The 27,291-nt window shown below is 40.3% G+C and overlaps 1 protein-coding gene across 1 annotated transcript in view; it reads right to left on the minus strand.

Annotated features, from left to right (window-relative positions):
- Positions 1–27,291, minus strand: part of atrnl1a (attractin-like 1a) — a 383,555-nt gene that overhangs the window by 144,954 nt on the left and 211,310 nt on the right. Inside the window, exon 26 of the mRNA XM_037538727.1 lies at positions 14,535–14,613. Within this exon, the coding sequence (XP_037394624.1) occupies positions 14,535–14,613 (79 nt within the window). The remainder of the gene's footprint in view (positions 1–14,534; positions 14,614–27,291) is intronic.

Consider the following 27,291-nt stretch of genomic DNA (forward strand, 5'->3'; position numbering starts at 1 on the left):
GTGCCACTGCTGTTCACTGATTTATGCTCAACTTCTCAAACCATGTAGGATCAAAACAAAGCAAAATGTGAACAAGTGCAGTTAACGTTAAGTGAGATGCATGCAAGTGTGGATGCTTCATGGCCTGTCGAGGTAGGCTATATACACAAAAACAAACTCGGATGCTAGCTAGATTTTGTTTTGAAAGCGAAAGGCTTCGGGGATGAACTAAGCCAAACAAACTCCCACCACAAGACGACTAAATAAGCTATCAAACAGAGGGAAAATGAAAAAAACACCCTGACTCCTTAACATAACCAAAGTCAACTTTAAACAAGGTTTATATGCACACAATAGCTGGCTGACTGGAAGAATCAGAATGTTTTTCTGATCTCAGTTGAGGTTGAATATTTTGTGACCTTTTATTTGAAATCTACCAACACAGGGACTTCATAACACTTACAGAAACATTTCACCAAGTTGAAACTAAGCCACAATACAAGACCACATACTGCCACAGCATGCCATAATTTATGCCAGCAGCATATAAGTTTAGATTTAGCTTAAATGGTAATAGAAATTAGAGCCTTAAATAAAATTTACAACTAAAAAGTCAAGACTTGGACTCACACCTCAGACACTCAAGATGTGACTCAGTCACACACCTCAGAGATTTGAGACTTGAATCAAACTCGTAATCTAGACAATTAAATCGGACTCATACCTCAGAGACCTAAGACTCGACTTAGACTCTCACCCCAGTGTAATGGGGAGCGATGAGGTGGATGCGCGTGTTGAGATAAGCAACTTTTATTACGGGCAAATCCAGGGTCATGGTCAAAACGGTCCAGTTTCATATAGCCAACATGAAGAGCAGGAGGGACAGACATGACCAAAATGAACACAGAACTCCAAACAGAAAACAGAAAACATAAAACACCAGTACAATCAAACAGTACAACAACCAGCACAGACCAGGGCAAACACAGAGCTTAAATACACGAGGGCTAACAAGGGATCACAAGACACAGGTGGAAACACAGGTGGGAACAATCAGGGGCGGAGTAACCAAACAAGGGGCTGGACTGGGATCAAAACAAAAAGCACATGGACTAGACCAAAACACAACACGAACACATGGACAGGACTGGGAGGGGCCAATCGTGACACCCAGAGACTCAAGAATTGCATAAACTTGTCTACATCTCTGCAATCTATGCAGCTAAAACTGTGCTCACTGCTTATCTTAGTATACACCCCCCCCCAAAAAAAACGACATGATACCAGCAGTGCTGGGCAAGCAAAAGTTAGTACAGGGTTCGTCCAAGACCTAAGAAGCATGTCATCACATCTTTTCAAACTGCCGCTAATGCAATGTCTTTGCTCAGCTGAACGCATTCAGAGGAAAGGACCAATCACTAGTTCTGTTACATCAGCTAACAGAAACCTGCACCGGGTAGCATCACACTGGATGATGGGGGGTGGGGGGTGGGGTGAGGCCATCCTACCCACCCAGAGAGAGCTCTTGGACTCCCAGATGGCTGTAGCATTATCAGCGATCAAACTCGCGATTTCCTGATAATTGGGACAACGCTAAGACGGCTGCACCACAGGGGGGCCCCAGTCTCTGTCTTGTGCTACAAAAAAACAAGTGGGCAGGAATGTGAACAGCAGCGACTGAGACTGAGTGAAAAGCAATAAAGTCAGAAAAAAAGACAATGAACCAACCATAAATGTCTGTCTTGAAGAAAAATGGATGTTGGATAAATGGCTGTAATATGTGCTATTCATGTGTTGAAATGTCACCTAAAACACTCAGCACACACTCCATGCCATGAAAGATGTTAAGAAGACTCTGTCACGCATATGGCAGGCATCTGCAGAAGCTCATACTGACCTTATGTTCCAGAACAAATTAATATATTCTCTTCTGAAGACAAATCTCTCACGACGAACTCAACAGGCAAACTCAACAATGCCGTTTCCCAGCATCCTGCAGCTGAACACTTACATTACAATGAATCAGCAAATACAGCAGAAATTGTCAGGCAATAACACAAAACTTCAACTTGCAAATGAAAAAATTTGATTCATTATAGCAAATTTGATCCAGAACCCCTGTTTTAATGAACACAATGGGAAACAGAAATATATGCAAATTACTAGATGGAGCAAATCTTGTTAAAAAATAATTAATTTTTGTGACAGGGGATTATTCTAATTACCATACTGCCGCTGAAAGGTCATATAAACACACCCACAACAAGACGCACCTAATGCCACAACACAGGCACAAAAAAGGAAACCTGCTTTTCATTAATTTGCATCTAATAACTGTGTTCGATACAAGAGGACAGTGGGCCACCCAAACAATGGGAATAAGCTGCCATCTAATCATAAAATTAGTCAACATCTGGCAGACATGCAGATAAGTCTGCAGAAAACTGAACAGGTGATGACAGGCAAGTGGCCACTGATCTTAGAGAGGAGAGGGAGAGCCATTTCATATTGAATCTCAGGACACATGTTTAAGGCCTATTTCACTTGTATTTTATTTATACACATATTGCATAATTCATTTTTATATGATCCTTTTTCAACCTCGCTTTATTCCTTAGGAATTAACACTGTCGAAGACTGATACAGTATATGTAAATGACTGTATCAGTTAGCTGCCTGCATTTTGTCTGGTTACAAAGGCAGTCCAGGTTGAAATCTTCAGTACCGACTATGTGTGTAATGATACTTGTTTTCATCCCAAACTGTCAGGAATCAGCAGAAGCTCATACTGACTACTGTCTGTTCAAAATAAACGCACTTGGGGAGTTTTGTTGGTTTTCTTCTGGTTCTGCCGAACCATGATGTCCAAACCACGTCTTCACGTCAGCCCTAATAACAACACTTCTTATCACTTCAGTCTGAACAGGCAGGCAGAATCATGTATGAACTGTTACATCACAGCCATTATGAATTCAAAATGGGCAGTTTTAACAGCATGTTTTCCATTATTGGGCTGTGAGCTCAAGAGTAAAGAGTATGGTTTTAAATGTTAATAATCTTTACATAGCGCGGCGCTGTGCAAAAGGCAGAAACTTCCGTTTATTTGTTTAACTCCTTGTCAATACAACCATTTAGTACATGTTATACATTTACTAGGTGATATTTCTTAGGAAATTAGATATAAGATGACCCATTTCTATTAGAAAGAGGAAAATAAATAAAAAATAAATTGACTGGAAATTACTTTCAAAAAATGACCAAAAGAAGCTTATAGACATATACATTTAGGCATGTAGAGGTGGTGAGGACAGCTTGCTGAAGTGCAGGCCGAGCATCAGAACGGGGAAGAAAGGGGATTTAAGTGACTTTGAACGTGGCGTGGTTGTTGATGCCAGACGGGCTGGTCTGAGTATTTCAGAAACTGCTGATCTACTGGGATTTTCACGCATGACCATCTCTAGGGTTTACAGAGAACGGTGCGAAAAAGAGGAAATATCCAGTGAGCGGTCAGTTGTGTGGACGAAAATGCCTTGTTGATGTGAGAGGTCAGAGGAGAATGGACAGACTAGTTCAAGATGATAGAAAGGCAACAGGAACTCAAATCACCAACCAAAATCTCTGAGGAACGTTTCCATCACCTTGTTGAAAGTATGGCATGAAGAATTAAGGCAGTTCTGAAGGCAAAAGGGGGTCCAACCTTTTACTAGGTCCAACCTTTTATTAGGTACCTAATAAAGTGGCCGGTGAGTGTATATCATATTTTTAATTCAAAAATATAAGCAAAAAGAATATGGTTTTCAGTGACACTGGCTCTTTAAGAATGTGTGGACTGTATCAGCATCCAGTGCATCCGTGTAATAATCCTACACAGAAGTTGAGACGAAGGTATCTGAAAACCACAGTAATAGCAGGTGTTAGATAACAATATGAATTATAGAACAGAAGAGTGCTGAGCATTCATGAAATAGTGAAAATAACTGAGGCTCTTTTTGGTTATTTATACATCTCTGGCAAGACAAGAGCCAAACTTAATGAGGTTAGTTGTCAAGCTAAGGCTCCGGGTCTACTGGGGGGAGACCCTATTAAGCAAATCAAAGACATCTGTACAAGACGTCTTGTGCATCATCATTAGAATTTCAAAGTGGCTCTGATTGTTTGATCTCATATCCAAAAATTATTGTTGGGAAAGTCATTATCATAAACCCAGTTCTAAATTTGTTTTCCACAGTCCTGGTTATGATCCATAATTAACTGCCTGGAAGAGACTTCTTCTCTCCTAAGACGGCGAATCCACATGGAACTGATACCACCAGGAATTCTGTGAAAACGGTAAAGGATTTTAATCATGACAGAAAGTGAAATTGACTTGACTTATTGTTATTAAAAGCGCATAATTGTATTTCTACACAAAAAGATTTTTTTTCTAGAAAGCAATACTTACAACCTCTAACAGTCACAAAATGTTCCACCTCAGCAAGACTAAATTATCTGAACATTTCATATGACGTAAACAGCTTGCTCTTGCCCTAGCTCGCATTTCCTACAAAAACATCTCATATTGCATAATGTGGATAAATTGCCATCACACAACGGCTTTGTTTAAAACCCTTATTTGCCTTCTTGCAGACTAAGAGAGGATGCAGACACTGTTTCAAGTTCACTGGCAGGAGCAATGCTATTAAATTCAGTGGAATGAAATGAAAACTTTCCCCAAAAAGCGGCACAGAAGGATGAAATAATAAATTAGACCCATTTGAGCACATTGACTGATTCCCTGAGTGCCTGCGGCGCCGTCCGTCCGTAATCTATCTCTGTAATAATCATTCATGCTCTAAATACATCAAGAGGGAGGATAATAAAACACACACCATTCAGCTCCATTGATTTGCATTGTTAATTTCCCGCTTGATGGCTGCGGAGAGAGAATGATGAAGGGCCGCTTAAGTGCGCTTAAAGGATCTAGCTTGGCAAATCACAAGTTAGCCACTGTCAGCAATGAGGCCTGACAATAAGCGCTCCTTCATCTTTCCACCAGGAAACGTCTAGAAGGAGGAATAGGTGGAGACAGACTGAAGGAGACAGAAGTGCATCTGTGCTGGGAATCAGCTCCATCTCAGGTTTCTATAGGGCTGGACTGCAAGGAGGCAAGCATGACAGAGCAAGGGCCATAGATTTCTCTCCTGTCACACTTGTTCATACTTGAGTATTGCTTAAGTCCTGTATATCACTGTTGTCGGAGGAAAACCTCGTATCTCCAAAATGGTAACTTTATAGGAGAAGGAAAAAACCTACAATACTTTTAATGCAAGTCATTGGAACCAGACGTTTTCCTACGTCACTCTGGGGCACTTCTTTTAGTCCATTCATCATGAAATTTACATACAATATAAAGGGCAACAGGTATTTTCAAATTATGTCAAAAACTGAAAAATGTCAATAATGGAGATATGGGCTTTTCTAGCGACAACAGTGAAATGCAGTATATCATTTAAATAATTACAGCCATTAAGTACAAGTGCATTTTTGAGGAGATATACGTTTCCAAAAATGAAGTTCAAACAAGTTACAGAGAAACTGGGACTCCCAACAACCATGCAAGACCTGGTAGACACCAAAACAGTCCCCATCAGATAAACAGCACTTAAAGATTTCATCTGTGAGTGAGCAGAGAAAATCAAGCTGAAAGCATCCACAGGTGTGAACTGCTACTACTGAAACACTTGGTAAAGTTATGATTGTCTCAGTAGTGACAAAACAGAATGTTAAATCATTTGTTATAATCCAACTAAACATATTTAAAGTATTGGGACACTCAAAGCAAAGAAAAAGTCAAAGTCAGTTAAAAGTCTACCAGTGCAAATATCTGCTTTTATATTTAGAATTGCTTACATTGTTCATTTTTGTGAATATAGTTTATGTGAAGGGTAGTGTTTGAATTTTTTTTATCATATATATATATATATATATATATATATATATATATATATATATATATATATATATATATACTTTTTTATCTTATATATATCTTCTTCTTTCGGCTGCTCCCTTTAGGGGTCGCCACAGCGGATCACCTGCCTCCATCTTGCCCTATCCACTGCCTCCTCTACTTTTACAGCAACCATCTCCATGGCCACCTTCACCACATCCATAAACCTTCTCTGAGATCTACCTCTTCTCCTTCTTCCCGGCAGCTCCATCTCCAACATTCTTTGACCAATATATCCACTATTGCTCCTCAACACATGTCCAAACCATCTCAACCTGGCCTCTCTGGCTTTATCTCCAAACTGCTCCACCTTCACTGTCCCTCTGATCTGCTCATTTCTAATCTTGTCCATCCTTGTCACTCCCAACGAAAATCTCAGCATCTTCATCTCCGCCACCTCCAGCTCAGCCTCAGCCTTTATCTTATATATATATATATATTTTTTTTTATCTGTAGTATTATACTGTATACATTGTCTATATAACAAGTAACCAACTGTAACCTTTTTATTTATCAAGGTTAATTGCTTTGTTAATTCTCTTCTTACGTCTTTTCTTGAGTGCCTTGTTATACCTTTGCTGCTGTAGCACTGAGAATTTCCCCATTGTGGGAATGATAAAGGATTATCTTATCTCTTATCTTTGATCCATTTTACTCCAAAAAAAACCTGTCTGGGTGAGCAGAGTGGGAACCTGTTAGAAAAAGGGCTGAAAGTCTAATAGGGGAATTCCACAGATTTTTCAAATTTCTGCATAATTTCACGTCATTCATGAGTCTGATGTGAATCAGCTCACTTTGAAGATTTCGTTCTAGAGGTAGTGATGGGAACCGGGGATGAAATATCTACAGTGTAAATATATTAATAGTAAATATAAATGTATTATGCAAAACCACCAGAGAAACTACAAGACTTTGTTTATGTCTCAACCATTTAATTATGCAGGAATCTTGAGAAAAAAAAAATGCAAATGTGAAATTCCCCTTTAATGACACCAACAAATACAACCTGTTTATTTCCAGGACATAAGCAAGGTTGGAAAATGACTGTATAAAAGTGAAGTATGGGACATGAAACCGCAAAAACACGTCTAAATGGGTTTCAGGGGGAAAAAAAAAGAAAAGAATAATGTAGAACATGGTGCCGTTAATGACTGGAATATGAAACCTCAGCTTCATGCCTCAGTTGGATAGCAGCATCTGGGGAATTCAATCCTCACAGGTTACCAGTCGGGGCTGCGCGCCCAATGTTAGAATGATGTAGCCTATACAATCTGACATCATCACTGCTGGACACTGTAGCCCTCCCCTGTGTGGCTGTGTGTGGGATGAAAAATAGACGGTTATAACACAGCCAGCACACCGTACTACACTAAGCTCTGAAGACAAGGGTGAAATCAGAGCCATCATAAATAATGTAGCCATGTTGGTGAGGAGGGAAAAGAGAAAACGAGAACGCATGTTCTGACTGTAGTGAGTGTGTACTCAGACACATAACATGTAAACACAAAAAGTCTGATGCTTGATGAGAGAAGTCTTCCAGACTGCAAGGTTGGGCGATTTGGCATCATCAGGACAAATGAAGACAATTTCATGATACACAATATGTGATATTTAGGCTGCGTTCACATTCCAAGCCTCATTTCTCAGTTCTGATTTTTTGCTTAAATCAGATCTTGACTTGATGGTTCACATTCGTGAGGGTAAGTGACCCACATCTGTCATTAATGTGAACACAACTCTGTCCTGAAACGTCTTGCATGTGCACATGCTAATTAATAATGTCACACAAATAAACTGCACACATCATAAACATCAAACAAACTGACTAACAAGCCTTTAGCACAAAGATGATGTGCATTATTAGAGGGAAGGCAAAAAAGGTCAGAAGCATTGCCTATGTGCAATGTCTGCTGCTGAAATGGTGAAAGTGCAATACATACACACGTTTTGTGCAATATCTGTAATTATTACTGTGCAATATCTACAATTTCTGTGCGATATCCAGTCATTACCTGCTCAGAAATGTGCAATATCCATACAACTGCATGTGTAAACTGTAAATTTGTATAGTTTCTTAATTCCATTTTTATTTTTTATATTTTTCTGCTAACAGACGCCTTGTATAGTATATCTTATATTTTGTATTTTGTATGGTGCACATCTTTGTCTACTTACTGCTCTTTATCTGCTTACTGTGTATTCTGCTGTAACAATGTAAATTTCCCCCAGTGGGATAATAAAAGTCTATCTTATCTTATCTTATCTTATCTTATCTTATCTGCTGCCATGCATGCACTGACAGTGTAAATGGAAAACACCTTCAATCCAAACTGAATATTCTCATTAAAGGGGCGTTCCAGCTTACCTAAAGCTAGAGTTTATATGTTACTGTAGCTCCGCTTTATATCCTTTAGCCTCACTGGTTTGACAGAATTCACAATTTTATGTCATTTTCATGTCTTTGTTCATCAGCGTGATTAATCTTCTCCATGTGAGCATGACGCAGATGTGCTTAAAGCAATTTTTTTAAACAGTAGTTCACATTTGAGAAAAATGTATTATTTAGGGCCGTCAAATACTTACTGAGACTGCTGGGATAGGCTCCAGCATCCCCCCGCGACCCTTACGGAGAAGCGGCTTAGAGAATGGATGGATGGATGGATGGATGAAATACTTACTGAACTGACACTCAGAGATGCAGCACCAGTGAACAAGACACTCATCTGAGACAAATGACTTGAGATATTTGGATGTGAAACAACAATCAGCTCTGTGTTTGAGCTGGAGGAGCTGCTGTGTGCTGATGTGTAAACACCACAGGTTTATCTGTAAACTGTTCAGTTCTGTTTTGCACAGTAAAGATATTTTACATTTAACAAGTTGTTAAACGTGGTTCTTATTTCTAATTATATAAAAATAAATATTAAACACATAGACAGTAAATAAAAAAAGATAAAAAGATATAATTCAACAAGTAAATGCCATAGAGCCAAGCTGAGTGTGCTTTACTTATGATGCAGAACATATTTTTTAACAGAATATTTTTTCTTTTGAAAAATGTAACTGTATGACTATCAGGACTTATATGAGTTAGGTTAGATAGAGTTGGTATCGGTATCAGTACGCAGTATCGGCTGATACTAAACGATCAGGGTATCAGTATCGAAGGGGAAAAAGTGGTATTGGTGCGTCTCTAGTCGTATGCAAAAATTTGAACACCCCCGGTTAAACTTCATGTTGTGTTGATTTTCTGAGTGAAAATACATCTTAACATGTTCTCTACAGAAAGCAGACTAACTGTGAGTTTTAGTGCTTCATTTCTAATTATTTATTTATATGCATGTTACATTTTTTCAAATATACACTATATTGCCAAAAGTATTTGCTCATCTGCCTCCCATTCTTAATCCATAGGGTTTAATATGATGTCGGCCCACCCTTTGCAGCTATAACAGCTTCAACTCTTCTGGGAAGGCTTTCCACAAGGTTTAGGAGTGTGTTTATGGGAATTTTTGACCATAAACCAGAAGCGCATTTGTGAGGTCTGACACTGATGTTGGACAAGAAGGCCTGGCTTGCAGTCTCCGCTCTAATTCATCCCAAAAGTGTTCTATCAGGCTGAGGTCAGAACTCTGTGCAGGACAGTCAAGTTCTTCCACACTAAATTGCTCATCCATGTCTTTATGGACCTGCTTTGTGCACTGGTGCTCATGTTGGAACAAGAAGGGGGCGTCCCCAAACTGTTCCCACAAAGTTGGGAGCATGAAATTGTCCAAAATCTCTTGGTGCTGAAGCATTAAGAGTTCCTTTCACTGGAACTAAGGGGCCGAGCCCAACTCCTGAAAAACAACCCCACACCATAATCCCCCCTCCACCAAACTTTACACTTGGCACAATGCAGTCAGACAAGTACTGACTCATCCATCGGATTACCAGATGGCAGCGCTTTACACCACTGCATTCAATGCTTTGCATTGCGCTTGGTGATGTAAGGCTTGGATTCAGCTGTTCGGCCATGGAAACCCATTCCATGAAGCTCTCTATGCTGTTCTTGAGCTGATCTGAAGGCCACATGAAGTTTGGAGGTCTGTAGTGATCGACTCACAGAAAGTGGGTGACCTCTGTGCACTATGCGTAAGTGACTGAACCACCTGAATTCAATGAGTGAATACTTTTGGCAATATAGTGTATTAAATTCTGCAAATAAATATAAATTGTGCACTAACATTTACAGAAAAAAAAATATTTATGTTCATAATATTTTAAGTTTATCCCCTATAGAGGATGTGTTAACTTATTTTCACTTAGAAAAAATAGTGTAAAAATATAGCCTGTGTAGACTGAGCATTAGTTTATATTGATTCCCATTCCTTTAAAAAATTATTATGATAATATATCATTTTATCCATACCTACATACTTTGGTTATGATCACTGTGCCACACACAATAATGCCTGTTCACTCTGTGTTTTCTGAGGGCATCACATGTATCATTCAGTTACATAAGTGGCTTTACCATTTGAATTTATTTCAAAGTATCTGCTTAATTATTGGTTTCATTTTAATTCTGAGAAAGCCAAAAGACACGACAAAAACAAACAGCCTGCTGGAGCTGCTTCAAAACCCATCAAACTAACTACAGCTAACTGTAATGCAGTCCAAAGGGAGCCTTTCAAATCATCAAACCCCGAAACGCTTGACTCCTCCTACAGCTGGTAAGCCGAACTGATTCATATCAAATCTTATTGTATTTTTTCTTTCTAATCAAAATGCTACCCTGAAGATAAGACAGGCAGCAGTGGCTCCTTTGTTTAGATTAAACTCCTCCATTATCAGAATGCCCTGAGAGCCTGGTTTACAAGTGCATATTTGATGAGAATCCAAACACCAACTGTGACAGCAAAGTGGCATAAAACCAACGTTTTAACTTCAGCACAAGTACCCGAGCATAAACTCACACAGACACTGACGCTCTCAGATAAAAAGGCGTCGATTATTGTATTGTATTTTAAAAAGCTCCATGAATACTCTTTCCAGCTCGCCATTTTCATGTATGTTTTTATGGCAGTATGTTGTAGCCTGTTAAATGACAAAAGGATAGAAAACGGGAAGAGTGGGGCATCTGTTAAGGCTTTCAGCGATACAAAGCGTCCCATTTGCACAGGGCGCTGTCAGAATTAATTGGTTTGTGTGGACGGGTAATGAAGGAAAATGGCAGTGTTTATCGTCGCATTCGCCTCGTTAAAAGAAGGCCATTTGCCTGGCAGGCTGCTGACATTTTCACAACATCCAGAAACAGTGGCATTTTCTTTTTAGGAGGAAGATTAAAGCTCAATATACTTATGTTTCTGAGGTCATTTAGTTTGCTGTACACTTCTTTGCTCGCTGCACATGCATGTCATGTTTACACAGTGAACCCGTAAAACGTTACATGATGACTTCAAGAGGAAAGTCAGATGATCTATCTACTAAACGAATGTAATGAATTGAAATATGTGTGTATTTGTGTGGCAGCTGCTAGAAACCTTATACATGGGGGAATGAACTCTTACAATATCTCAACCAGAAACCAACTTTTTGTCTTCTCATTGGGTCTTCAGACTTCTGAATTGCTGGTTCATGTTCTCTGACTGCATCCATCCACCTTGTAGCTGATCATCCTCTTTTCCCTTCAACACTTCCAAACATAATGGTCATTTCCAATAAATTGGTTCTTCTCAGATTATGTCCAAAATAAGACAGGTGAGAGGTGAGGCTTGATATGGACAAAGATGCATTTTTTGCCACCCAATGAATTATCAGAAGTCTTTGCCAACAACAAAGTTCTAAGGCATCTGTTTAGCTGTTTATTGTCCAGCTTTCACATCCACAAAGAGCCACACAGAAGGCCATAGCCTGGGCAATTCTGATCGATCTTTGTAGAGAAGCTCAAGCTTTACATGCTCATTTCTACCAAGTGCCACCTCGTGCCATATTTTTTAAGAGCTGGATCCTTTGGTTTTAATATTTCATCCACTCTTTTCACATCTTCTCCATGGAATAAGTTATCAGTCTTTTGTGATGTCATAAACTTAGTCATTTCATATTGAGTCATACCTTTTCACTCTCTTCTTTAACCTTACTTATAAGGGCCTTCAGTGTAGATGTTCTAGTTAGGAGCCTCTACACTGATCAACAAGCTTACAGCTTTGCTGTCGTCACCGAAACACATGCTGACAACCATCTTGAACACGTTTGCTTTTTCATAACCCAGCAAACATCCGAAATGATGTCTCTTGTTCTTCTGCCTTTCCTGAATGCTGCTGGTACAGCAATGAAAGCCTCTAGTCTGTGTTGCAACCTCAGAAAACCCAAAACTGAGAATATTTAAAGATTCGACTGGATTTCACCCTTTCAAACAACTTCTTACTGAGTATTATATATACATACAGTGGGGCAAAAAAGTATTTAGTCAGCCACTGATTGTGCAAGTTCTCCTACTCAGAAAGATGAGAGAGGTCTGTAATTTTAATCATAGGTTCACTTCAACTATGAGAGACAAAATGAGAAATAAAAAAACCAGGAAATCACATTGTAGGATTTATAAAGAATTTATTTGTAAATTATGGTGGAAAATAATTATTTGGTCACCCATAAATAAGCAAGATCTCTGGTTCTCACAGACCTGATACTTCTTCTTTAAGAAGCTCTTCTCTCCTCCACTCGTTACCTGTATCAATGGCACCTGTTTGACCTCGTTATCTGTATAAAAGACACCTGTCCACAGCCTCAAACAGTCAGATTCCAAACTCAACCACGGCCAAGACCAAAGAGCTGTCGAAGGACACCAGGAAGAAAATTGCAGACCTGCACCAGGCTGGGAAGAGTGAATCTACAATAGGCAAGCAGGTTGGTGTGAATAAATCAACTGTGGGAGCAATTGTAAGAAAATGGAAGACATACAAGACCATTGATAATCTCCCTTGATCTGGGGCCCCATGCAAGATCTCATCCCGTGGGGTCAAAATGATCATGAGAACAGTGAACAAAAATCCCAGAACTCCACGGAGGGACCTGATGAATGACCTGCAGAGAGCTGGGACCAAAGTAACAAAGGCTACCATCAGTAACACACGACGCCTAGAGGCACTCCAATCCTGCAGTGCCAGGCGTGTCCCCCTGCTTAAGCCAGTACATGTCCAGGCCTGTCTGAAGTTTGCCAGAGAGCATATGGATGATCCAGAAGAGGATTGGGAGAATATCATGTGGTCAGATGAAATCAAAATAGAACTTTTTGGTAAAAATTCAACTCGTTATGTTTGGAAGAAGAATGCTGAGTTGCATCCCAGGAACACCACCCCCATGCTTCACAGTAGGTATGGAAACATAATGCTTTGTGGCTGTTTTTCTGCAAAGGGGACAGGACGACTGATCCGTGTTGAGGGAAGAATGAACGGGGCCCTGTATCGTGAGATTTTAAGCCAAAACCTCCTTCCATCAGTGAGAGCATTGAAGATGGAACGTGGCTGGGTCTTCCAGCATGACAATGATCCCAAACGCACTGCTCAGGCAACGAAGGAGTGGCTCCGTAAAGGGCATTTCAAGGTCCTGGAGTGGCCTAGCCAGTCTCCAGACCTCAACCCCATAGAAAATTTGTGGAGGGAATTGAAAGTCTGTGTTGCCCAGCGACAGCCCCAAAACATCACTGCTCTAGAGGAGATCTGCATGGAGGAATGGGCCAAAATATGAGCTACAGTGTGCAAACCTGGTGAAGACTTGCAGGAAACATTTGACCTCTGTCATTGCCAACAAAGGTTATGTTACAAAGTATTGAGTTGAACTTTTATTGACAATACTTATTTTCCACCATAATTTACAAATAAATTCTTTAAAAATCCTACAATGTGATTTCCTGGATTTTTCTCATTGTCTCTCATAGTTGAAGTGCACCTATGATGAAAATTACAGACGTCTCTCACCTTTCTAAGTAGGAGAACTTGCACAATCAGTGGCTGACTAAATTTTTTTTTTTTTTTTTTGTGTGTGTGTGTGTATAGATAGATAGATCTCTCTCACCTTTAGACACTGCCCCATATGAATCCCATTACTCATGCATATATCATTTTAAAAGTTAATAAATAAGAATAATGGTAATAAACATTTAGCTAGAATCTCACACATGGATTAATTTTAATAGTAACTTGTGCTATTGCTTCCATTTTTAGGTGAAACAAAAGTGAAAGAAACAAGACAGCAGAGTGGATGCTCTAAAAAGCATTAAAACATGCATATTAAAATCAGTCTTCCAACAAGCAATTAATCACGTTTCAGAAATAACAAACCAACATGTTGCAAAATTTCTCTTTTTTTTTTAAATGACATTTTTAGCTTTTCCGCAAAAAAGAAGTTAGCAAAACCACCCTGGATTTGTCCAAGTATTTCTACAGCAAATCAGTTTTAGGCCTATATGATGCCTGACTATTATTATTATTATTATAGTGACACAAGAAGTTTCACTTAAGTAAAGAAGTAAATAATTAATTCTGGTTACACAGATACAAATAAAAGTACTGACGTCAGTGCTTACCTCCCTCCTCGTGGAAGCCCAGCATGTCTGCTTTACTTTCCAAACCACTGCAGCAACCAGCAAAAGGGAAAGGAAACAGCTGTAGGAGAGAGAGAATGAAAGTGAAATAAAACAAAAAGAAAGAAAAAAATCAAATTATCATGATTATATGTCAGTCAATACAACACGTCTGATTGCTGCTATCCACACTTCATATGATTTTTAAAGTTTAACTCACGCAATGAAAAGAAAGTTACTGAATTACAGAAATTCTACTAAAGCTCATTTGATCCACTCATACAGCCATAAGAAACTACTTTATAAATGGAAAGAAAAATGTAAGGGTTAAATTTGAGCAAATACGTGATTGAGATTAACTACACAAAATAATGTGACCAAGAATGATTAATTATTTTAATTGTTTGACAGCCCTAATCACAATTATTGAAACCCTGCATTTAGTATGTTGTGTTACCCACTTGTACCAACATAACAGCAATACGTTCTCCCCTATAAGGCTATGGGCATTTTCAGACATGTAGCTTTTATATGCAGTATATTGCCTGATCAAAACGTGAAATTTACTTTTTTTTTTTTAATTTAAGGTTGAGCTTTTCTCATTCTTTCAGTGTGAGACTGGGGTAATTAACCACAAAGACATTTTTCATTACCTTTTTAACTCATCTTTGCCAATAATTACTGAAATGACTGTAGTTGTTTTCATTCATTTATTTATTTGTCCCTTTATGTTTGCATATAGTATATCCAAGTATACTTGGCCAATACAGTGTGTATCAGATAAACTGCAGTGAGCAGCCCATCAACACAAACCAAACCTATTGATGGGAATGTTCTGTAAAGTTCTTGGAAAACTGATGCAACAACTGTCCACAAGTCCAACCTTCTCAGACCCTGCATAATCCGTGGTGTAAATTAGAGCCATGCAATGTGGAGAAAATATTGTGATATATGTACCGAAATACTTGCAATATATTCAGAATGTACTGATGTATTAAGAATGTATAATGATTAAAGATTGGGCTGCATTATTTTCAGCATACAGTACAGCACAAAATCAGAGACTCACTCACTTAATTTACTGCTCAAATGGCCATTAATGAAAAAAAGCATATCATTAATAGAAAATAAACAAGCCTCAACTATATGTATTATTTTTTTCTGCTTTTAACTTTATTACAGATTCCAATCTTATCAGGAGACTTGCTCTCAGTTTTTCAAAGAAATCTTACGTTGGTTGCGAATAAGACCAAAGAAATGTTGTTTCCTGGTTTGATTTGTAAATGTTCTTTTGTGTCTATGTCCTTATCTCAGTGAGGCTTCTTATCAGCTACAGATCCTTTCAGAGTCATTCTTCTCACAGTGGAAGGATGGATCTTTTCTAAACTGGAGCAAGAGTGCAGCTTGATTTTCTCTCTCAAAGCTTTAAGTACTGCTTATCTGATGGGGACAGTTTTGGTGGTCGACCAAGTCTTACAGGTGGTATCATGTTCTGAACTCCAGTTCTGAAAACGCATGTTTATGTGTTTGTTTTCCTTTGACTTTCTCATTCCTTATTCAAGTGGATTTTCTAATCTCCTCAGAAATATCTCCTGAATGAATAACCTGTACTTAACGGCAAGTCTGACTGAAAATGAAAGAAATGAAAAGTGGTCTCTGATATTTGCAGAGTACTGTATGGAGATATATGTAGAGGTATTAGGGTCAGGATGTACTGCACTGTAACAGATTTTGTCCCTCCAGCCCAGAGAATCGTAAGCCCTGTGTCAGCATCAAAGGGGCGAGGGATGCTTGGGGTTATGTCAACTGCCTGCTGAGACACAGCCGTCTTTGCGCCTGAGCCCTTGTCAATCCATGTCACACAATCTCATGCAGAGGGGGGCTCAGATGGCTCCTATGCTTTTACAAAGACAATCTACAGCTTTAAGAAGCGGTAGCAAAATAAGAAGCTGGTAGATCCTCTTAAGCACCATGACATTTCAAATCCATGTTTGACAGGGCTTTTACATAGTCGATAATGACACAAGAAAATAAGATTCTCTGCAGTTAAAAATACCAAACGTGCCAAACACCACAACTGTTTGGCTTTAGGTTTTTTGAGAGACAGAAAATTGTGACTTAAAAGGAAACACACAGTGACCCTGAAGATTTGAGCCAAAAGGTAAGCTATTAAAAATTAAGGTTCCTAATGGTTCTTGGCTTGGACATCTGGTTTTAAGACAAACCTTCTAGGATGATCTTTAAACTTTAATAAGTTTCTTTACACTGACACACCTTACGCATCATCTCGGTGATACATTCAGGTGTTGTACCCTTTAAATCACTTAAATATGCCCCCCCTGAGTAGTTGGTGTGTGTGCTCGTCCACATAGTAAATAGTAGGTCATAGTAAAATGGATCAGCAAGTGGAATTGTTTTCTGCTTGCTGTTATGCTTCCTGGCACTGTACAGAAAAGAACGGCCAGCTTATCATTTTGTTTCATTAGAATGACTCAAGTGTGGTGTCCATTACTATTCATATCACTGTTGTCAGAAGAAAACCTTGTATCTCCAAAACTTTGGTAACTTGACAGGAGAAGGAAAAAAAATACATTGCTTTTAATTTAAGTCAATGGAATCAGAATGTTTTCCAAGTCATTTTGGACCATTTCTTTTGGTCCATTCATCATGAAATTTTGACACAATGTAAAGGGCAAAGGGCATTTTCAAATGATGTCACAAACTGAAAAATGGAGATACGAGGTTTTCTTCCGACAGAATCGATATGTCTGTTTGCTCAAAAAGGTAAACAAATCTAAATCTATGAAATGTTGGCTTGTTAAATCACATCCTTACATATCAAAATAAATGCAACAGTATTCAGACATCATGTTTTTAAATAAGAAAAGTGGACAACACAGCTCACATTAAGAGGTAAAAGAATCGTCCACTGAAATGTTCTTTAGGGAACCAAAAGCAGTTCTTCTATAGCATCGCAACAAAGAACAATCATTTGCACTGTAATTATCACTTAAAATATCATATTTCAAAGACAAAATAAATTTGGTAAAATGAGCAGTGGACTGGTGTAAACATACTCCTGTCCAATTTCTGCTAAAAGGCCAACAAAACACTTAGAATCTTTATCAAATCTATTAATGATGAGGGCAATTGATGCTTAACAAGATGGCTAATGTGGTAATGTAGCGAGGAAGAGGCTAATTAGTGCAACCACAGCTGTGTTAAACAGAGAGAAGTGTGAAAGCTGATGTAATGTGCTGTGATGGCTTTTTCTTCTCTGACAACAGCTTTCATTGCACTTCTCCACATCAATGTACTAAAGAAGAGTCTTGTAGTTTCACTTGTTGAACATTGCCAGGCTATGCATTTAGTACACGCATGTTAAAAAACCAACATCAGCCAGCAGCCTGCTGGCTAACTAGCTTCCTTTTGTCACGATTGGCCCCTCCCAGTCCTCCATGTGCTTTTGTTTTCCTTTGGTCCTGTCCATGTGCTTCCTTGTTTTGATTCTTCCCTGTTCTGCCCCCTTGTTTCCAGACCCTGCCCTTGATCGTTCTCACCTGTGTCTTGTTAATCCTCTTGTTAACCACCTGTGTCTTGTTAACCTGTTCTAGTATTTAAGCCCTGTGTTTTTCCCTAGGTGTTTGCTGGTCTTTGTATTGTGTGGTGTTTGATTTTCTGGCCTCCTTTGTATTTTCTCTGTTCTCTGTTGTTGTGTTTAGCCTGTGTGCCTTTTTGTCATGTTTGTCCCTCATTCTCTCCGTGTTGGCTCTTTGCCCATGGACTGTTTAGACCATGATTATGGATAAATCTTGCTTCTCTCAGCACAAGCGTCTGCCTCGTCATCGCTCACCCGCGTTACACCTTTTCTGTTCCTCGACAGGATAGATGATCTACTGATTTACTGACTATTCGATTAAGTGAGGAATCAGTTTTTTTAAAGGCCAAGCAATAAAAATAGATGTAACTGAACAAAAACAGATTCCAAAATACTGGAAAAAGTTTAGCAAACAAGCCTTTAAAAAGGCTAATCATTCTGATTTATCAATAAACCAAATAATCCAGTTAAACACACAGTCTTAGCACACTATCTTTAAAAATAACTTAAGGAAAACGCAACCAGTTTGCCTTGCAGTCCAGGTCATTACTGACAAACTATTCTTGAATATAATATGACTGGAAGTTTAAGGGGTCAACTTGAGTAATCGTAACAGCCCTAATATTCTCCTGCATTTAATGTTTCTTCAAGAATGGATGTTATTTATAGCCCTTCACTGATTTTATTTACAGTCAAAAACAGTTTTTCATTTTTCAGCGACAGGAAAAAGGCAACATATATAATAGAAAATTACACAGAAGCCTCAACAACTACATATAATATTATTTTCTCAGTATTTACTTATTATCTTAATTACAGCTTGCATTCTTTTTAGGAGACTTCAGTTTCTCAAAGAAATCTGCAGGAAAATTTTTCATACCTCCAAAGTTCAATCTTTCTGCTTCTCAATCAGTCCACTGTTTCCTGGTTTGATTTGCAGATTTTCTTCTTTTTTTGTCTGTTTTCTTTTCTCAGTGAGGCTTATTGACAGCTAGACCTCCTTTCAGACCCATAGCGATGAGTTGTCTTCTCACAGTGGAAAGATGGACAGAAACTCCTGTGGACGTTTACAGATCTGATGCAGCTTGATTTTGTCTCTCAAAGATGAAAGCTGTAAGTACTGATATTTGTGGTGATCCACCAGGTCCTGCATGGTTGTTAACACTCCTGTTTTAACATTGCAAACTAAGGGAGTGCAATTTTTAAATCGAAAGAGCTGCAATTTATAAAAAAGTATAGCCTCCGCCACCAAAAACGCTGTCCATAGTTTTAATGGAAAATGTAACCGAATAACACAGAATTTGAGAACTGTTAACAGTCAGAGGGAACCAAATCAAGCGTAGTGATTCTTTGTCTGAGCCATACAGTATAAGCCAACACTATTAAGCTATAAGACTTAACAGACTGTGAATGTCAGGTTCTTTCTGTCTGTATTTCTCTACCTCATCGTCATCTGCATTGAGATATGCTGGTCTTAATGTCTGAGTGTGCGTAATGTAATATTAATGTGTCCTGAAGTGTGTGAGTGTGATTCTGTTTGCGAGGGTACAGCTGTAGTGTGTACTCATCTGTGTTATTGATTGGTGCAGGTTATGATCGTAGTCTGAGTAAAGATTTAAGAGGGGAGTCAATCTACCTGCACCAGCAGAGAGAAAGGAATACCTAGAGAGAGGGACTACAGAATCGATAGACAAACACTGAGCAGAGCCCAGTACCCACGTATATACACTTACACACACTCACACAAGGATACACTTCCACAAACAGACACACGTTTCCACACATCTTTTTCACCTCAAATGCCAAGTTGCAAGACATAAAGCACATTCATCACTAGGGCTAGACCATATGCACTTATTTTCATACCATTAAACAGTACAAAAAATTGTATACAGGATTAATGGTGGCGTGTGAAACAGGACTAGCACCTAAGTAGGACAACAGAGTGGAGCTGGATGTGGCACTAGCACTTTCTCAGATAGCAGACTAAGAGTTCCATACAATATTCTTACAGTGTAAATATTCTTGCTTTCATTTATTTTTAATTCTTTATATTGTTGTTTTTTGTGCCCTGTGATGTACTGGTGACCTGTCCAGGGTATACCCTGCTTTCCAACTCGTGACTGCTGGGATAGGCTCCAGCTCCCCCTGTGACCCAGAAGGATAAGTGGCTTACAATATGTGTGTATGTGTTATTATTTGTGAAGGACAGAGTTTATATTTTTATCCTATTTTTTACTTTTCATATTACATATTTTTTCTATAAAGTAACAAAAAACAAACTGTCAATTAATTCCTTGTTAATTCTCTTCTTGCTACGTCTTTTCTTGAGTGTGTTGCTCTCCCTCTGCTGCTGTAACACTGAGTATTTCCTCATTATGGGACTTATAAAGGATTATCTTCTCTTCTCTCATCCTATCCTATCCACTACATGACCTGTTAATTCTGGCTAACTGTCACCCCAACACAAGTCACTCAGATTTGAGTCTTTATCCTCTACACTTGTGTCTAAGGAGTTACTCCATTGTGTATTTAGTTTATCTGGAACTGAACCTTTTCCTGTGATGTGCTAGCAAAGTTCCACTCTACTGGTCTAATTAGATGCTAGTGCTATTCAGGATAATAGCGGGAGGCTTGTTGTTGTACTGGGGCCAGCAAAACTAGCAGGCTAACAGCTCCATTCAAAAAAGTTCTACACAACACAGTACAGGTTTGATAACAGACATTTCTAAAGTGCTTAAGTGACATTATTTAGCCTGTCCCACAACCAGCTTCACACAACAAAGGACAGCTCTGATTCTGGCTAACTCTCAGTAAAATGTAACTTGATTTTGGTCACTTATACATTTTCATTTTCATCTTCTAATCTTTTATCATTTTTATCTTTTAAACTTGTGGCATCAGCTAGCTAGAACAAAACCTATCCTGCGGTTTGTGGAGGTGTTAGCTAGAATTCCAGCCACAACCAGCTCCAGACATGACAGGATAGGTTCGATTCTGGCTAAGTGTGTCTCCAGCACTAGTCACTCCACTTTGCTCCCTCAGATTTGAGCTTTTATGTTCCAAACCTGCATAAGTGGAGCATCAGTTAGTTAAAACTGGACCTGTCCTGTGTGGTATGGAGCTATTATCTGTGAACTTAGCTAGCACTAGCCTCTTGAGCTAACTAAGAGAGTAAAGTCCAGTGACTGGTGCTGAAGTGACAGCTAGAACAGACTCTGTCCTTTGGTGTGTGGAGCTGTTAGCCTGCTAGTTAAGCTAGTGCTAGCACCACAACTAGCACCCCTCTACTGTTCTAATCAGTTTGGTTCAGAATTTAGCATTTGCTGCTAGACTGACTGAAATTTGAGGTTATTTATTCGAGCTCAATTTGTGCCTATTGATGTGGCCGTTCATTAGGTGACATTCACATTGAGTGTGAAGTAGAAATGTGGCACCATTGCAATTCTGAAACACCGCCGCAATTTTCAAATCGTGTATCCAGGCATACGGTACTACTGTTACACCACCTAACTCTACAAACATTTAATCCTCTCTCAGTTAAGTGGTGTACATATCTATGCACATCTAAGTATAGCCAGAGAAATCTGAGAATATTCTTTTTTCTCTCTCGCTAATAAGGATAAGAGAGAAAAGTTCCATTAAACAATGAGCGGGAGATGAAGCAAAAGAGTAAAAAAGTCAAACTAATAGCACCTACCAGCGCCCTGACTGCTAATAAAATCATCTCTGTTGATAGGGCCTGGTGGAATTAGGGTGAGTTCATTCACGACACTTTGCTCTGCGGATGGCTAATGTCCTGAGCTGGAAAGTAGAGGATAAGTAAAAAAAAAAGAGAGGGAGGTGATTGCTAATCATCAGAGAGAGAGAGAGAGAGAGAGAGAGAGAGAGAGAGAGAGAAAGCAAAAGAGAGAGAGAGAGAGGACGAGAGAAAGAGAGAGAGGAGGAGAGTAATTGGGCTAAAACGAACCGCGATGTCACCAATTAGCTTGAGGAGTGGGCGAGGAGCATGAGCACACTTTAATTATAACCACTTTTCCCGCTCACTTAGAAGAGCTCTCAGAAAGGGGAGAGCAAGCGACTCCAAAAATCAATCTTCAAAGGAAATATTCTAAATGAGCTTTTTGAAGCTAATGAGGGACCACTGCAGAAAACCCATCTGTTCAGGAGTACAGATTTAACTTCACCTGTCTAAAAATTCAGCAGATCTTTTACTACTGAAAACAAAAGCAAACAAAGAGGTGGGGTTCTGCTGTTTTGTTCCCTGCTAATTCCATAATTTTTCAATAGTATATTTTGATTTTATTTGAGGGCAATGAGAGTTCTCTACCAAAGCTAAACATTTGTGGATTCCACTATTGAACATGAACAAAAGTACTTGAATATAAATACATCTCACACATCAATTGCATTCTATCTATTAGATTAAACTAAGCATTAAGTGCCTACCAATTTGAATTGCACTCCTAATGAGTGTAATGAGGAGCGATGAAGCGGACGCATATGCGGAGATAAGCGAATTTTACTTCGTAGCAATGGTAAAGGGTGGAGTCAGACAACAAGGGGGCAGGACTTAGACTCAAAACAAAGAAGCACATGGATGATAAAAAGTAAACAAAAAGCACATGGAGGAGAGGGGGGAGCCAATCGTGACAATGAGCGCCTTTGGAAGCTATGTGCAACAATAAACAGAGTCTGTACAGGGACAGAAAACGTGTCATTAAAAGAAATCATATTTATGTCCATCCATCCATTTTCAACCACTTATCCGAGTCTGGGTCGTGGGGGCAGCAGCCTAAGCAAAGACGCCCAGGCCTCCCTCTCCCCCACCACCTCCTCCAGCTCTTCCAGAGGGATACCGAGGCGTTCCCAAGACAATTGAGAGATATAATCCCTCCAACGTGTCCTGGTTCTTCCTTGGGGTCTCCGTCCCATCTGACATGTCTGGAACACCTCCCTAGGGAGGCGTCCAGAGGCCATCCTTACCAGATGCCTGAACCACCTCAACTGGCTTCTCTCAACATGGAGGAGCAGCAGCTCTACTCCGAGCCTCTCCCGAATTGCCAAGCTTCTCACCCTATCTCTAAGGGAGAGCCCGGCGACCCTGCGGAGAAAGCTAATTTCGGCCGCTTGTATCCGCAATCTTGTTGTCAACCTCTCGCTCCATCCTTCCTTCACTCGTGAACAAAATCCCAAGATATTTAAACTCATCCACTTGGGGCAACAATTCACTCCCAACCTGGACAGAGCATTCCACCCTTTTCCGACTGAGGACCATGGTCTCAGATTTAGAGGTGCTGATTTTCATCCCAGCCGCTTCACACTCAGCTACAAACTGGTCCAGAGAGAGCTGGAGGTCCCAGCCTGATGACGCCAACAGGACCACATCATCCGCAAAAAGCAGACGTGAAATCCTCAGGCCGCCATACTGGACACCCTCCACCACTTGGATGTTCTGAGAAATTCTGTCCAAAATGAACAGAATCAATGACAACGGACAGCCCTGGCAGAGTCCAACCCTGACTGGAAACCAATCTGACTTACTGCTGGCAAACCAAGGTCCTGCTCCGTTTGTACAGGGACTGAATGGCCCATAACAACAAGCCCCTCACCCTGTACTCCCGGAGCACTCCCCACAGGATCCCGCGAGGGACACGGTCGAATGCCTTCTCCAAATCCACAAAATGCAAAATGCGGTCTGCCATTCCAGGGGGACCACCCCAGATGTCCACGCGATGTTGCAAAGGCGTGTCAGCCAAGACAGCCCTACAACATCCAGAGCCCTCAGGAATTCCGGGCAGATCTCATCCACCCCCGGTGCTCTGCCACCAAGGAGTTTTCCAACCACCTTGGCTACCTCAGCCCGAGTGATGTACGGACCCTCACTCGGATCTCCAAGCTCTGCCTCCTCTAGGGAAGGATCGTTGGTGGGATTGAGAAGTTCCTTGAAGTATTCCTTCCACCATCCAATGACGTCCCCAGTCAAAGTCAGCAGCCCTCCAGCCCCACTGTATACAGTGTTGATCGGGAACTGCTTTCCTCTCCTGAGGCGCCTGACGGTTTGCCAGAACCTTCTCAGTGCCTGTCGATAGTCTTTCTCCATGGTCTCACCAAACTCCTCCCACACTCGAGTTTTGCTTCAGCAGCCACATAAGCCGTGACCCACTTGACCCTTTGGTACCCATCTTTTGTTGGAGCAGTCATGGGCTGGAGGTTAGGGAACCAGCCTCGTGACCGGAAGGTCGGAAGGTCGCCCCAGAGCCAACAGCACATTACTGAGGTGCCCTTGAGCAAGACACCTAACCCCCAACTGCTCCCTGGGCGCTGCGGATTGGGCTGCTCACTGCCCCCTAGTGTGTGTGTGCTCACTAGAGTGTATGTGGTGTTTCATTTCACGGATGGGTTAAATGCAGAGGTGAAATTTCCCCATTGTGGGACTAATAAGGGTCATAGTCTTAATCTTAATCTTTTGCCTCCAAAGTCCCACAAGCCAACCAGGCCCAATAAGACTCTTTCTTCAGCTTGACGGCTTCCTTTACCCGAGGTCTCCACCAATGGGTTCGGGGATTGCCGCCATGACAGGCACCTACAACCTTGTGGCCACAGCTCCGATCCGCTGCATTGACAATGGAGGCATAGAACAGGGCCCACTCAGACTTGATGTCACCAGCCTCCCTCGGTATGCGATCAAAGCTTTGTCGGATGTGGGAGTTGAAGATCTTTCTGGCAGGTTCCTCTGTCATTGCCCTCACTGTCATTGCCCACGTGAGCGTTGAAGTCACCCAGCAAGACAATGGTGTCCCCACAGGGGGCACTTTCCAGTACCCCCTCCAGGCTCTCCAAGAAGGCCAGGTACTCCGAACTGCTGCTTGATGCATAAGCACAGACAACAGTCAGAGCCCATTCCCTGACCCAAAGGCGCAGGGAAATACCCCTCTTGTCCACCGACATACAGGCGCTGAGCTGGGGAGCTATGAGTAAGCCCACTCCGACTGATGCCTCTCACCCTGGACAACTCCAGAATGGAATAAAGTCCAACCCCTCTCCAGAGAGTCTGTTCCAGAGCCCTTGCCATGTGTTGAGGTGAGCCCAACTATATCTAGTTGGTATCTCTCAGCCTCATACACTAGCTCGGGCTCTTTCCCTGCCAGAGAGGTCACATTCCATGTTCCGAGAGCCAGTTTCAGTAGCCGAGGATCGGAACACCAAGGCCCCCGCCTTCGGCCGCCACCCGATCTACATTGCTTACCTCCATAAGCGCCTCTCCCACTGGTGGTGGGTCAACGGGACAGTGGTCCCACGTAGCTCATTCGGGCTGAGCCCGGCCGGGACCCATGGGTAAAGGCCTGGCCACCAGGCGCTCGCTGAGGAGCCCCTCCCCCAGGCCTGGCTCCAGGGTGAGGCCCCAGTAACCCTAATCTGGGCAAGGGAAACTGGGTCCTGACGTTGTTCATCATATAGGGTTTTATGTTGATTTATGTATATTTATGGTGATGAAAAAATATAAACGTAACGTAATGCTTCATGCCACAGCTTTTTAAAAAACACCATTTTTACCTGAAAATATGAATCATCTAGGAGATGAAGAATATTTAAAACCTTTATTTCATCAAGTATTTATATGGCATGGCATCTATTTGTAATGTATTGTACTGCACTTATTGAAATGTATTGTATTGTATTGTACTGTATTGTATTGCACTGTGCTGTGTTTAACTCTTCCTTTTTCTCTCAGTGTCAACAGTAACTTTTTGTTTCTAGCAGTATCTGAGCTCAGGACTAGCTTTCTCTCTAACCTATCGGTAACTAGCAAAGATACTAGATAGACAAAGCACTAGATAGACAAAGCACTTTTTGTAAGTCGCTCTGGATAAGAGTGTCTGCTAAATGCTGTAAATGTAAAAGTATTTGGTTCCAGTGTCGCTCCAAAAGTGTTTTGTTGCCGCCTTGTGGGTACTGTGTTAAATGCTGCTTGCTTATTTCCTGTACTGAGGCTTCTTTTGGCACATGCGAAGACTGAGAAAAACATCAGAAATCAGAGTAAGAGTTTACTTGCACAGAGAAACCTGATTACTGAGCTGAAATCCAGCTCTCTTAACTAATCTAAGAACCCTGAGTATGCTGTTTACATGACCACTTGAATAATCAGACAACTACATAAATCTGATTATGATCAGATTATTAAGTGCATGTAAACCTATTCATTGAAACAAATAGAAAAACATCACAAGTGTAGGCCTCAATTTTTGTTCCAGTTCCAATATTTACAGCTTTTACCATAATAAATTAGTTTATCACCAAGCAAAACTGGACATCTGGGATGAAAATAAACATGTATAATAAAACACATGCTTTTGAAATTGGAAATTGAAATAACGCAAATGTGACTAGTTGTGATTAGCTACACAAAATAATGTGATAATCGATATTCTGACAAACCTACTCCACATGTTTATAATATTCAACTTCCATCAAATCTTCCTTTCTTCTCAAGACAAGAAAACACTTTGAGCCATCTGTTTAGAAGCCATAGTCTCTTCATGCAGCCCTCCAACTGTGCAAATGCAGACATCCTCAATCTGTACAAATTCACCATGTATAATTTACAACAGGAAATGATTATCAAAAAAGGAGCATTTGAAATCTGACTTCTCTCTGCACCACCAAGCTCTCTTGTGCAACACACAAAAAAGTAAATGCCACAGCCTGATGCAGGATGATCCGTCTCTCAAACAAACTTGAGCAAATAATGGCATTCAGATATTAAAAAATTGATTTGTAAATAGTTTTGTCAATGTTTTTATATCAAAAAAGAGCATGTACTGAGCCATGACTTTCATATTACAGTTGATGCAATAAACATTTGGAGATAACATTACTCCAACTAATTGTACTTTTAATTTTAACAAGTATGAAATATCATCAAAATTCTGATCTTTGTCCAAAACCATCCACTCAGTAGGATTACATGACCTCAGTGTCCAGTGGATTTAATTTAAAGTCATAGTAATCACAGATCACATAAAATCACACAGAATCAGCCTTGCTGACTGCCAGAGCATGGTTAGAAAATGTACAGCTCACCACAAGCGCTCCCCACCCACTCAGGACATTTACAAATAGAGACGCCTAAAAAAAGAACCAACAGCATCGGACCCCACA

Source organism: Pygocentrus nattereri, chromosome 5 (genome assembly GCF_015220715.1).
Source record: "Pygocentrus nattereri isolate fPygNat1 chromosome 5, fPygNat1.pri, whole genome shotgun sequence".
NCBI classification, from domain to species: Eukaryota; Metazoa; Chordata; class Actinopteri; order Characiformes; family Serrasalmidae; genus Pygocentrus; species Pygocentrus nattereri.